The sequence below is a fragment of the Podarcis erhardii genome (genome assembly GCF_964252035.2).
Source record: "Podarcis erhardii genome assembly, chromosome: 6".
In the NCBI taxonomy this organism is placed as follows: Eukaryota; Metazoa; Chordata; class Lepidosauria; order Squamata; family Lacertidae; genus Podarcis; species Podarcis erhardii.
In genome coordinates this window covers 81,378,181-81,392,922 of record NC_138510.1, presented here as the reverse complement: position 1 = coordinate 81,392,922, position 14,742 = coordinate 81,378,181, and the positions used below count along the sequence as shown (strand labels likewise).

At 38.9% G+C, this 14,742-nt stretch overlaps 1 protein-coding gene across 4 annotated transcripts in view; it reads right to left on the bottom strand.

Annotated features, from left to right (window-relative positions):
• Positions 1-14,725, bottom strand: part of GPSM2 (G protein signaling modulator 2) — a 35,813-nt gene extending 21,088 nt beyond the window's left edge. The window contains exons 1-3 of one of the 4 annotated variants that reach the window (XM_081865895.1): positions 14,488-14,724; positions 5,036-5,338; positions 745-769 (exon numbers count right to left, since the gene is read on the bottom strand). In XM_081865895.1, coding sequence (XP_081722021.1) covers positions 745-769; positions 5,036-5,048 — 38 coding nt within the window. In that variant the 5' untranslated portion in view covers positions 5,049-5,338; positions 14,488-14,724. Of the gene's footprint in view, positions 1-744; positions 770-5,035; positions 5,339-14,487 lie in introns of all 4 variants that reach the window. The other 3 variants (XM_081865897.1, XM_081865894.1, XM_081865896.1) reach the window with 3 other exon arrangements.
• Between the last annotated feature and the right edge of the window lie 17 nt (positions 14,726-14,742).

Genomic DNA, 14,742 nt, shown 5'->3' with positions numbered 1-14,742 from the left:
TGATTTTGTATCTTTCAGTCAGTTTTCGATTCCATCAAGAACATTTTAGGTTTACTACTGTATTCTGAGGAGTTAGCTAACCTTCCCAGTTTTCTGTCATCCTCAAATTTGAAAACTAGTTAATACACCCTTTCGTCTAAGTCACACATAAAAGTCTGAAGAATTCCAGGCCTAAAACAAGGACTTGCTGCACCCCACTTGAAACCAGATTAATGAGGAATTACTGATATGAACTCTTTGAATATATCATTCCAACCAGTTGTAAATCCACATAACAAAACTATCCTCTAGCAAACAGTGAATCAGTTCACTATCCAAAATATCACGAGGAACAAATTAGTTGAATCCTATCCATATATTTACAACAAGATGACTGTTAACATTATGAAGCATATAGTCCAGCAGTTAGGACTACAGAAATACACAGTAACACACAAAAAGCATTTTAAAAGTGATATGCAGCATTTTACCCATACTAGAAAAACTGGAGCATGAAGTCACATAAGCAGTTAGTACGGTACAGCACCTGACTGCGTTAATAAATAGTGCAATTATTTTAAATACCATCCAAACATTATATAGGTTGTCAACTGGCAACATAAACCCCAATTTTGTATATACCAAATAACATATATTTCTTCAATATCATGCAACAGGACCTTTTAAAATTTCTAGTCAAAACAACTGCAGAATTAATGCACCACAGACTATATGTAGTAAGAAATTACCAAAAGTATACTGTACCTCTTAGCCTTTGACACTCCGCAGCCTAAACACAAGGATATGATAGACATTCTTAGCTTTTGTTAAAAAAAATAGTGTACGCCTATTAGTCAGGAATCGTACAAAATAAATCTTATATTTCGTTTGTAAGTCTAGTGTCTCATGTTGGCCAGCCATACCACAGATTTGGAAACTTGCCAAAATATCTTAAACAGAACTAAAAGCCAACTTCTTTCATTTTGTTACAATGCTGTCTAGCCAGCATAACTTGACTAAAAACAAAATTGCCTACAACAGTATGTAACACCACCACAACAAAAGAATTAAGACACGCTATTGGGTAATCTTACCTAATCCTATCCCCTCCAAAGAGGTTCTCTCCGGGCACTTCATGTTGAATGTCACATTCAATTAACTTGACATTTAGAAATTATAGTGCTCAACAACATGTAGAGGTTTTCCTATCACTTAGCATGATAAATTTATGGTTATCCTTTCTTGAATTTTCATTTTAAGTAATGGGTAGATTTTGATTTTTAATAAAGATTTTAAAGCACAAAGTCAAATGAAGAAGAATTTTATGAAAATTATACTATATGCATAAAGTGGCTTAACGATAGATGGACACAATACTGGAAGTATTTTTATGACTCAAGAGCAGAGCTTGCAGAGATGCAGATATGAAGTGTTTAGTGTTACAAAGGGATAACAGCAAATAACTCCTGTTCAATTGTGCGAAGGCAATTTTTTGGTATGCCATACTGGAGATCAAAGCAGCTTTGGGAAGAAAAGCTATTTACAGATATCTCATTGGATCTAAAAGCTGGGCCTTAACTGAGGTGAGATACAACTTGCTTTTAATTACAGGAACAGCATTAGCAGCTGAGCAAACGCTTTACAACTGCACTATGCCTGTTTTTAAAACCTTATGAAATGTTTAAAAAATGCTCATTGTGCAAAAAAAATCAAGTGGGAGGGAGCAATATATACATTTTTAGGAATTCATCAAATAGTCACAAGAAAAGCAGTTTCATATTTTCACTATCTCTTCCAGTACTCAATAAAAGGATATATTGTTAAGGATGCGGATTGGAAAAAAGATAACTCTCCTGGTTTGTACATTTCAAGATAAATAATGTCCTGGCTTACCACATGACAGTTTTTTAGATTCAGTGTAAATATTTCCAACATATTGCTGCTTAATCTTAATGTTTTTGGTTCTACATATAATCAACAGAATCATTCTTCTCTGAACAAAATGCTTCTCAAATATAATTTTCAATTTTGGTCTCATAAATCACAACACATTGCCTATTTTGCCTCCATTCCTTTTAGAATTTCTCAATCTTTTCTTTTTTAAGCTTCTAAATTCTTATAAAATGCTTTTTTGCTGGTACTTCTGAGTAATAATTTAGTGCTAAATTATTTTAAGCAACTGTGGGAAAGAATGTGAATGCTAGCAAGTGTCTTTGTTTCCCAACCACTACCATGCATGCATCTTAAGTCAGGGATGAGCAAACTTCAGGCTTGCAGGATATACTTCATTTTTTACATAATATCCAAGAACCAACCAGAGCCATGTGCAAAAGCATGTATTTAGAACTAAGGAATCCTGACCCCAGGGATTTACCCTATTTTTTGCTCTATAGGACGCACTTTTCCCCCTCCAAAAATTAAGGGAAAATGTGTGTGCGTCCTATAGAGCGAATGCAGACTGCGCGGCTAAGCCCAAAGCCAGAATAGGGAGATGGAGCGCTGCGCACCCCGCTGCCCTGTGGAGGCTTCAAAGGCTGTCCCCGAAGCCAGAACAGTGAGACGGAGCGCTGCTCTAGCTTGGGGATGGCTGCGCAAAGCTTTCCCGGCTGGAGAGGTTGCACGCGGCTAAAGAGGAAGCCAAGACAGCCAGCGGGATGGATCCCGCTCGCTGTCTTGTCTTCTTTGCTCTTTGGGGCTGGGGGGAGGGAATAAGATTTTTTATCTTGATTTCCCCCCCCCCCAAAAAAAAACTAGGTGTGCCCTATGGTCCGGTGCGCCTTATGGAGTGAAAAATACGGTATTTCCGAGACCAGAGCTGAGCTCATAGTTCTTCCAAAGAAAACTCCATTCTTGATAACCTCAGCTGCTCCAGCTTTGTTAATTTCAACAGGGTAATGGGTGGGGTGTCATTTTAGAGTTGCTGTTGATAAATAATCAGGAGTCAGAAATCCCTGCTGATCAACTGGAAAACACCCAGAGATCTACTAGAAGATAGTGGTCAACTTTCTGTCCACCTCTATATTAAGCTACCAAGAAACTGGGCCATATTTGCTGTTTAAGATGCAATAGAAGAATATGAGAATGCTTTGCACTTTCTATCCCTGCACTGTCATTATGTCCAAAAGATAATGTTTGCATCTACCCACATGCAGAGGTGCATGAGCTCGATGAGCGAAAACGTACAGATTTTAAACATGTTGGAAAATAATTAGTGCAAGCTATTTGCACTTTCTATTTATTCCATTATCCCTGTCAAACCAAAAGCTTCTCTAAGTGTCTACTGTATTCCTTTCACATTTCTATTTTTCTTCTTCTCCTTACCTTTAAAGAGAAAACACTTTTCAGTTTTCTAAAAGATTCCCATTTATGTGTCTTTCCCATCATTTTTTCCTCTTCTGTTAATAAAGTTTTTACCAAATATAGGTGCCTAATGTCATGTCTTGATAAACATATACATATTTTTACTGAACTTAGTAAAAAGAAACTTCTATCTTTGGACTTGTCTTTAGACACTTGCTTTTCATCACATGCAGCTAAACTACATTTACTCAGAGTTCAGAGTTTCTGATTGGTATACTGCTTGTTGCTAAAGCAGCTATATCTGTTTTTCATTTTCTGTATGGAGAATAAAAAAGTAATAAGTAAGTAAAATGCAAATGGGTCATATACATCTAGAAGGAAAGGAGCCATGTAGTCATACAAAATCCAGAAACTTAATTTTACAGCACTAGAGTATTTTGCCAGCATTGGTCCCACTCAATAAAGGAATAGAAATAGAATATGTAAGGCTTTGTGCACATAATTGTGTGGTGGATAAGGACTGCCTAGTTGAACACCAAATAGCACACTGAGATCCCTATGAGGCAATTCATGTGGTATTTCCTCATTCATTTAACAGACTTTTCCAACAAAGTAAAGCAAATCTATGTGCTCATTATTAAAGGCAGATTTCATTTGCTTTTAACAGGGTTTGAAAATAACTGATCCTTTTCTAAGCATTTGATCCAGTGGTTCATGTGGTGAGGTACATAATCAGATGCATACAAATGGTCTTTCTAGAACAATTCTGTTCATTTCATAAAGAAGGATAATTAATTGCTTGGCCAGCAATCTTTCTTCATTTCTGCTGCTATTACTGCATGGTTATTTCCCACACTTGTCCCTTTAGCACTGAGACTGACCATCACCAAAAAACTTCACTGTTTTCTATTCAGAGGGAACACAACCCACTTCTATAGCAGCTTTCTTGATTTTCTCTCTCTAAGAGAACTGCCACAGTAGACACTACATAGCAAGGAAAGTATAAGGAGCAAAAAAAAGCAAATGAGTTGCTCTCACCTGAATACCTATTTGCTATACCCAGACAAGTTGTGAGAAGCGCCAACAAACAAATATATGTTCCAGGGAAGGCTACTGCTGTTTAGAACAGATTGATGTATTATCTTTCATTCAAGAAGGAAAATCAGAAGATATTAAAACTGAAGGGGTTGGATCCTGACCAAGTTAGTTGTACTTGAGTCCCTCTGAAGTCAATTGAGTTAGTGATAACCTAACTAACTTGGTCTGAATGCAACACAAGATTCACAGAAAGCTCTTTTCAATAAACATATTGCCAAGTATTTTCTATCTGAGACATTGCTGTTGTGGGTGGAAACCAATGGACAAAACACTTTGGCTGTCCCATGCTCAGAGGCTACCCAAATTTCTGAACACATGGTTGGCTGAGTCCCTTGTGTTGTGGGTCCCACCAAACAGCTAGCTGTTAAGGTGTTTGGAAACCAATGCACAAGGGATTTTGACAAGTTGGCAAGGGCAACCTGTCAATCCTCTGACACCAAATCACTGTCAGACAGGTTATCCCACCCACTATCTAAGTTGGTCCTTGGAAGTGGGACCAGATAAAGATCTGACCAACAGAGCCAAAGAAGTTCCCCGCCACTGTGCTAAAAAAGGGTCTATGAAGTCTTTTGAAAAAGTAACGTGCAATTTACTTGCAAGCCTTGTTTTGCTAACCTTTAAAAAGTATATATTAAAAAAAATTAGTAAGCATGCTTACCTGTAACGAACATGAAATGAATGACCTTCACACATGTTTAACAAAACATTTTCTTCCACTGAGTTGCATGATGAGTAGAAAAGACAATAGCTAGTGTGTTGCATGCAGGGCAGCCAGTAGGTTATGAGGAAGTGCTTTCCGACAAAGTCCCAGTTAGTGTATTAGCAAATTGGAGTTAATAAATTGTATGTTCTTGTTGCAGTAGTCTTCTTTAGTAACAAAAAAGAAGCTCCTTGTTAGATACCACTTAAATGTTCAGAAATAAGATGATGGGCTGTATCTGTGGCTGAATCTGTTGTATTTCTGCAAAAGGAACAAAATATGCTATTGTTTCAAACTATGTAATTATCATCACAACAATCCACAGCCAATGAAAAAAGAAGTGTAACTCTGCTGAGCAATCTTAAACAAATAATGCAAATAGGGGGTGTTTGTTTTATAAGTCAATTTTCATCTTATATTTTGTTTTCAGGTTGGATACCCAAGTACAAAAATACATAAACCGCTCATTAATTGTGAACAGCACACACAACTATGCATACATGCCCTTTTTCTTCAAAACTAAATATAAGTCATCATTTAAGAGAATTTCTTGGTCCATACTTCAGTTCTAGCTCAAGATGCCAAATACAGTACAGATACCGTTTTATCATTTGCTTTACTTATGACATAGTTTCAATTCTAGTTGAATTCTAGATGTGCTTATTTTGAAAAAACCCCACCAATTTCAATTAGATTTACTTTCAATGATGCAGCTTTAGATTCAGCTTTACATGTTACCCTGAAAAGCAGCCTACAACTGAGTTTACAACTGACTCAAAAGGTATTTTAATCACATGAATGGTTATTTCATTTATTAGGATTCTTGATGAAATGATTGTTTTGCTTCTATTCAAGATAATCATTTTCTTTACAGATGAACCATGCCACAGTCAGATAGGATTAGAATGATAAAATTTAACAGCCATAGCATGTGAAATAAATTGAAATAAAATCTAACAGGGCAATAAAATCTAATTCGTGCTGCTAGTTCTAAATCTTAATAACCAGGCTTAAAACTGTTCTGAGGGAGAAGGATCTTTTAACTAAGCCAGATGGTTCATAGTTGGCTTCCTCATTTGAACTCCAGATGAGGCTGGTAGCAGCAGAGATGAAGTGCTGGAGTTATGTTATGTTCCTCTCCAGACTCCCAGGTGTTCCTGCTGCTAGTGCTGATCTTACAGCTAGAGCTCAACAAACACAGAACTGTTTAGCATTTCCCAGGTGATTTTCATATTTGTGCATCATGAAATGGACAGTAAAAAAAAAAAAAAAGTGGTTCAGAAATCAACAGAAGAACAATTCTGCTACTAATAGAATGAACAAATATAATGCTGACTGGTGACAGAGAAGAAGCTCATCATTTTGGCAGTATTTAGAGCTGCATATTAAGCCAGGAATAAGTGTCATGCTACACTCTCCCCCCCTTGCACACTGACTCTGGTGCTTATATTGTGGTCTGTTTAGACTAAATTTTCCCATTACATTCTAGTTTCGTATCACAGCTGTGAGTCCATGATTAAACATTTCAGACATAATAGGAAATGGTGAGTTGTTTAAACCACAATTCAATTTCCAAACTCGATGTATGAGATAGGAGCAAGCATGTGGGCATGATGCTAATTTCTGGTTTATGAACTATACAGTGGATGCTTGGGTTGCGAACGTGATCCATGCGGGATGCACGTTCGCAACCTGCAGCATTCGCAACCTGCATCTGCGCACATGCGGGTTGCAATTTGGCGCTTCTGTGCATGCGCAAAGTGCAATTTAGCACTTCTGCACATGCGTGGCCGCCGAAACCCGGAAGTAACCCGTTCCAGTACTTCCATGTTTTGGCAGTCTGCAACCTGAAAAAACGCAACCTGAAGCGTCTGTAACCCGAGGTATGACTGTACAGCAAAGGTTGTCAAATAGTTTATGAAGAAAGATTGTGAAACAGTTGAGAAACTCTTGTTGGTCCTCTATTTTATTATTTTCCCCCTTGACAGAAATAGAGGTAATTTTGATCAGGGGTCAATTACTAAACAACGCTTTACCTTGAGGCTAATTATTTTCAAAATATTTCCTAAGAATTTACCAGTTAAAAGTTATTTGTGGCTTTGACAGAGGCTCAGGATTTTAATAATAATAATAAATAGTGGTATTCAACTAATTTGTACTCATAGCGGGCCCATTGTAATTAATGGTCCTAACTTAGTCATATTCATCAACTTCAACAGGTTTATTCTGAATAAAACTTAAATACCACCCACAATGTTGGTTTTGACAATCACAAAAAATATTAAAATATGAGTTGTGTGTGCTTTGATTTGTTGAAAAAATAAGTTTAGTAGGTGATACACTGAAACCCCCAGCAATTTTCAAGTGATCCATGCAACAACGAAGTCTAAAAAACCACTAAACAATAAGCTGATTTAGCTGGAGTTGTTGCATTCAGTTACATTCAAACAGTTACAAGAAGAAAATGTTACAATACAATCAATGTTTTAGCTCCAGACTAGGTCCAGGAAACTAGTTTGCGCTAGCCCAGTGAAATATTTTATTTGACCCTCTTTCAATGGCTAATTCCCATGCCAAGTAACAAAATGTTTTTTAAATGCCACTCAGTTTCAAAAGAAGTTTGTTGCATAGCACTGGGGGCTGCTGTTCAAGAAAAATAAGTCCTGCTCAAGCTCATGGAACAAGTTTAATTATTTTCTGAATCTCAGCCAATAAAAAAGGTTGTGTAGGGAATTGGGCGTAACTAAAAATAAGTACAAATGTGAATTATAAACATATTACAAAAAAATTATATTCAAAGCAACTATGCAAGTGGATATAATATTGGTAGTCTCACTCCACCACGAAATGTACCGTAAGTAAAAGTCAGCAGTTAAGATACCAATTTACTTTCCCAACAAGTATTCCCTAAGTTTCCTCTAGCATAACCCGATATAGTACTATAGCTAGATAACCAGGAGCAAACTCCAAAATACTGCAACACTTTGTCCTAGGTTCATTTTAATACCAGAGTTGTTAAAACAACCAAGAATGTGTAAACAATCATGCCCGCTTGAGAGTTCTAGCCCTCAAATCACAAATCTTCATCTCTAACTTAACCAAAATAGATTTTCAAAATTATTCAAAAGATATGAAGCCAATATACTATAGAGTGCTTCCCAAAACCAAACTACCTGTTCAAATGTCAAAATTGAAACTGCACATTTAATAATAAGAGATGACAGATGACTATGCAATCCCATTATAAGCAAAATTAAATACCTCTCATAAAATCACTATTGAAGATAAACATGCTTCACATTTTGTACACAACCCAGGCAAAATACAGCACTTTTAAATTCCTGTATGCTCAGTAAGGAGCTATTTCCAATGAAGTCAGACTTAAATGTACTTTATTAGTGGTATTTCCAAATTTTTGTCTATGAAGGTAGGCTGAATGTTACAGCACATCGGCATCTAGGCCAGATGTTAGATTATGTTGTGAACAGCCATCTCCAATATTTCAGATTTTTATAACTTTATCTGGAATTTAAACATTGACTAGATCATAATGAGCTCACTATTCAGTTCTCTAGTTTACAATAAAATAACTACATAAGCAATAACATTCACCACTGAGAACAGCAATATTCAAAAGCAGCAATAAAACCATATAGGAAAGGATTACCCACTTTTTATAAACACAAGTTTAGATATTTGTGCTTCTTTAATTTGTATCTTTCAGTGTCTATGGAACTCCCTGCAACAATAACTCAGAGATCTTCAATGTGATCCCTTTCCTCTGCCACCCATTCTCTTAGAATGCTTTTAAAACCTCATTGCGGATATAATATGCTTAAGCATGAGACTTGCACCAACACGGAAGGAGGAATGAACCATTAACTACAATTATTAAAGAGATACTTTGTACATAAAGGAAATTTTGGGGGCTTTCATGTACTTTATAAATTTCTAAGGACTCAAGAGACATTATTGCTGACAGTAGCCTCCAATAGGATTTTAACTCCAGAAAAAATATTTTACAACCCACTTCAGCTACTGGGTACAATCTGCCTCTGGCACCAAAGCCTCAGCTGACTGCTTGGACAGTTTAGCAGCTTTCAAAAACTTATGGAAACTTTTTAGTAAGAAGCATTTTTTGCCCAACACCTGCTCACTTCTTCTGATCTTCACCAGCAAAATATAGTTATCACACCAAGAAGTAACAGTTTAATATTCAAGCTTCGGCTATCCAACTTCACCTCTATCCAACGCCACCTTTCTCTGCTGGCCTTTACCTCAAACCTCCATCAACTGATTTTTTCAAATGATGTTATTTCTCCACAGTGACAGTTAACTGCCCTTTCTTCACTGACTAGAACCTCCAGCCAATCAGAGACTGTCATTTGCCACACCAATCAAACGGAATCTACCTGATCCAGACTCATCTTCTCTGACCGCCCCCCGCCCCAATCTTTCAGACATGTCACCTGGTTACTAAACAGGCTTGCAACAGAGTAACAGCACATGGCCTTGAATTTTGACAGTTAAAACTGACATCTTGTTCAGAGGCAAATACAGTGGTACCTCGGGTTACATACGCTTCAGGCTCCGCTAACCCAGAAATATTACCTCGGGTTAAGAACTTTGCTTCAGGATGAGAACAGAAATCGTGTGGCGGCAGCAGGAGGCCCCATTAGCTAAAGTGGTGCTTCAGGTTAAGAACAGTTTCAGGTTAAGAACAGACAGTTCTTAACCCGAGGTACCACTGTATCCCCTTCTTGACAAGACAAGTTACAATTCTCATGGTACAGTGTGGCTTTCTTAAAGAGTAGTAACACAGCCATCACCTTCAAGTCAACCAGGACTACCTCCTCTCAGAAGCATGCATTACTTCTTGGACCAATTCAGTCAATGCTGCTTTAAGCAGAGGTTGGATGACCATCGGTCAACATGTATCATATAGTTGAGATTCCTGCATTGCAGGGGGTCGGACTAGATGACCCTTAGGGTTCACCTCCAACTCTACAATTCTATGATAACTCCTTCTGCCACGGAAAAGACCACACGTGCTTTCAAGCACCCTGTCTGTCTCCTTAAGCTTCAATTACAGAAGCTGATCACTGGCCAGTTATAATTACTTCCCAAGCAGGATACCATAAGGGGCTCTGCCCCTTCACACTTTAAAGGGGTCCCTTTTGAGATATGGTGGGCTCGTGCATAATGGGGAAATCTTCCAAAATTAGGTGGATCCTCCCCCACTTGATTTGGGATTACCCCCCCTCCCAAGAGCCCCCAGGTCCCTTCCCAAACTGTTCAAGAAGACCTCCCAAGCACTAAGCTAAAAAGCACTATAACTAAAAGCATAGCACCCACACACGATGCTAACTTTTGCTTCTTCAAACTCCTCAGGAACAAGCTCAGGAAACATCTAGTTGTGGGGGGACCAATTTGAATAAACTAACAGTGGTCTAATAATGAATCTTCTTGAGGCCAAAACCCCTGCACAAGAGGGAGGTATCAGAAGACTCAGGTAAAGCTCAAAGTTTGGAGATGTACAAGTTTTGCTAAAAGAAAAGCCTCTAAATGGGAGATATAAAAAAAAAACAGTCGCATAAGGGCTGAATATGCCCAGTATCCACAGAATGCTGGGTGGGGATAGTGGTATGGAAAATCCTCAAAGGTGACATAGCTGCTAGTCTGGTCTCATGAAGAGCTACACAACACATTAACATTTTGCTGTGTTTTAAAGTGTCGTTATCAGTTGATGCTGTTTGAAACTTTTGTAAACTGCTCACTACCACCCCTGTGGTCCAAATGCTGCTTACCACCACTCCTTCTGTTATTTATATATTAAAAATATGCACATTAATTGCATTCATGCAATTGACATAATGCCTAATCTGGCCCTAAACTAGCATGGAATTAATTCTAAATTAGCACTTTGCTCATTAATGTCCCCAGAGCATATTTGAACTAGGGAGACAATATCAACAGTACAACACAGGGATCATTTAATGAAGTCAATTCAACCAGAAATTCAAGGCTGGAACTTTCAAACAAAGAGCATCCAAAAGAACATGCAGTATCTCTCAATTAGTCCTGCTTCTCTACAGCAAACTTGTAACACACAGAGGCATTATTGTTTAGTGTCTTGAAATTACACCAGGAGGTGTTGCCATCACGTATTTAAAGTTCCCTCCAGCTTTACCATGGATAGATAGAATAATAATAATGCCAACATTTTTAAAATGCCAACATTGAAAAACTAACAGGAACATATGGGCTACCGTAATATAAATAATGATATCCAGGAGACAGAATTAATGTGTTTTATTAATTCTTATTCAGCCAGATTCACATGTAGCCTGACAGCAAAATGCTATTTCTCAGCATCAGTTCCATTACTATAAAATGGAACAACCCCCTTAATTGCCCTCCAAGAGTTGTGAGGACAAGCAAGAAAAAGACCATGCACAAAGATGGAGCTAAGCATAACCTAAGTCAACTACACTCAATAGGCTTAGGAATGGTCAACAGTGTGTTGGATTGTGACCACTTGGCACATTATGATAAATGAATAATTGTAAGTAGGAGTAATGAGGACTAGCTCTATCATTAAAAAATATTAATAAACACGTTTAATAACTAAATTTTAAATTAATGTGATACCTACTGTCAATATGACTCCCATTTAGAATTCAATTAGGAGATTTCAAACTTGGCTTGCAACATGTTTGTGGTTTTTTTAACACTGCCAAACAGCTAATTTTTTTTTTTTAAAAAAAATCTTTTTCCCATAAAAAGTGAAAAAGACTTTTCTATCTCTGTTTCAGCTACCACTCAACATTTTTAGTTTTTTGCAGCAGTATTTAGTTGGACTGGACCCTCAACAAAGCTATGCTATAGACTGTGGGAAGTTTGTTCCTAAAGTCACATACTGTATTCCTTAGAACACAGTTTGCCAAACTTTTCATGCTGGTGACACACTTTTTAGACATGCATCATTCAGCGACACAGTACGGTAATTCAGTTTTACTAGCAAACCAGAGGTTAAACTAACCCCTTTCCAGCCCGGGCAGGAGCGCAGGAAGTGTTCGCACAACACACCTACGTACTGTAGCTGGCACACTAACCTGTCACGACACAGTGTTTAGAAAGCTCTGCCTCAGTACATAACTCCATTTTTTAATATTCAATGAAAACCTGTTTTGTAGGTAGTAAGCAAACGGAAGTTAAACAATACATTTTAAAATGTTCATTTTGACAGCCGCTTTAAGTTGGGCTATCTAACGGATTGATTACCCCCACCTGAACCTGATTGTGCCCAAAGATCAACTGGACTACTATTAAGATCCATTAGACTGGCAGGCACTAGAGCTTTCTCTGTCATGGCCCCGCAGTAGGTAACCTACATGATGCCCAAAGGCAACATCACACCTGCCAGTTTCTCCTATGGTGCCCACAAAAGGTATCTGTAAATATCCACTAAAAAATCCACAATAAGTACAAAAAAATGTTTGCTCTTCGTGCTCAGGTACACTGGCTGAGCCTCTCCTACACTAAACACACCCTGAAACATGCCCATATTTCATTGGATGCCAGGATTGCACAACTACCCTCCCATCCATTCTGAACAGAGAAGTGCAAAGAGCTTCTCTCTTCCCCCACTGTTGGAGGTGTTTCTCTGCACGACTTAGCGGTCCTGTCTTTTTCTGGGGTTTTTGATATGCCAACCATTTTGTATTATGCCATGGCCTCATAGCATCCATTCTGTGACTGGCACCAGTGGCATTTTCTCAAAATTCCAAATATGCCCCGTCCCAAAAAAAATTGCAAGGCAACCCCAATGAATCTAATCTGTGAAACTTCCTCCCAAGGGATTTACAGTTAGCCCCATTCTGGTCTCCAAAAGGGCTAAAGTCTTACTTATTTTGTATGACTAGATGATCTTTTTGAACATTCTTATTGGTTTATTATTAGATCTACTGATCAGTATTAATTTTTGTTCTGGTTCAAAATGTGGTTTAAATTGTCATTTCTGATATTTGCAATTTGTATTTTTAAATGAGGTTATGTTACTGAAACTATTTTATCATTTAATATTTGTAGCCTCCTAGACAGGACTTCATCCTGAAAGGCAGCCTAAAAAAATTAAAACAAGAAACTAATAGGATATTTTCATATTGAATTATGATGTGCTAACAGTCCATCTCCTAATAAATTATTCCCGTAAGCAATCTTTGAAGCTGGTTTAGATTATATAAACATATTTAAAAATAAAGTTGTTTAAACCCTGGACCTGAAGAGCCTCGTCAAGGAGAAGAGAGCATTTCCAAAAGAGATTCCTACCCCCTTCAGAAGCAACTTTTCAGGGGGCTCAAGTGGTTATTATGGGGATGCCAGTAAATTCCAAATATGGATGAGGTCCAATAATTGCCTCATTGACTGGCAATGGGCACACCTGCTTTTTACTTATGGTTCTTGAACAGATGGCAAGTCAGTTCAGTTCCCTGTGGTTCACCTACAATTATTTCTGTATGCTTGGATGAAATGCTACCCACATAAAATGAATTAAAGCATTGAAAATAATACTAATCCAGTACAACACAATATAAATAAGAACACACTTGTTGAAATAGTATTTAATCCTTTTTTTACACACAGGCACAAGCAACTTCATTTAGGGAAAATGACAACCACCTATAACACTTCATTCCTGCAATGAAACAATCTGAAGGATAGTGCATCCAGCGAAGGCACACTGCCCAATTATTCTTGTTCAGGTGTTGAAGTAGGTCCAGTTTATGCCCAAAATACCACGCAGAGACTGGGATATTTGTATGCAACTTTAAGCAAAGATGAATAGGGAGTTTCAAGGAGGCAACTCAAGTGGCATCCAATACAGAGGGATGGCAGAACCTGAAAAGTACAAGGGAGGGAAAGAGGGCCTACAGCTAAATACCTAAACTGATGTCAGAAGCCCCCAAGTTTTCTCCCACACAGGAGGGAACCTCGTTTCGCTGCTTTTCTGTATCTGGTGTTCCGAGGGTTGCCTTGCTTCTCTTACCTAGCCCTAGAGACATCTCCACCGAGGTACGTGTGAAAGCTCCCTCACACCTGGCGCTGATTATAATATATATAGACTGTATATCGATAAGAAGCTCCGCTTTCAGCCAAGGGCTTCACGCGGATCGATGCCTGACCCCGTAAGGATTTCCTCAAAATGGCTCCCCTTAAAAAAAAGAAAAACCCCGACTCTCTGTATTCTCCTCACAAACAAGCACCGTCGCTGCTCCGTCGTGTTTTCGCCTCGCCGCCGCCGCGCGGGTCTCAGTCAGTGGATTCCTCGCCCTTCCCCACAAAGGACCCCCCCTCCCGCTCTTGTGAAGTCCCCCCCCGGCCATTAGCAGTCCCCCCCCCCACGTTACCGGGCTAGGGGGAGCCCCCGAAGGAGGGCGGGCGACTTCCACTCTTCCCTCAGCAAAGCTTCATCCACCCGGAGCAGCTCGCCAGGCCTCCTCGAGCTCGGCGCTCGCCCTGTCCGACGCCTCCCGGCCCCTTCGAGGGTAAGGCACTAAAGGGGAGCCGCCGATAAGCTCGGTGGCTCAAAGCAGCAGCGCCCCGAAAGGGAGGGGCGCCCCCACCCCACGCGCGCGCACTCTCACACACAAACACGCTTCGCT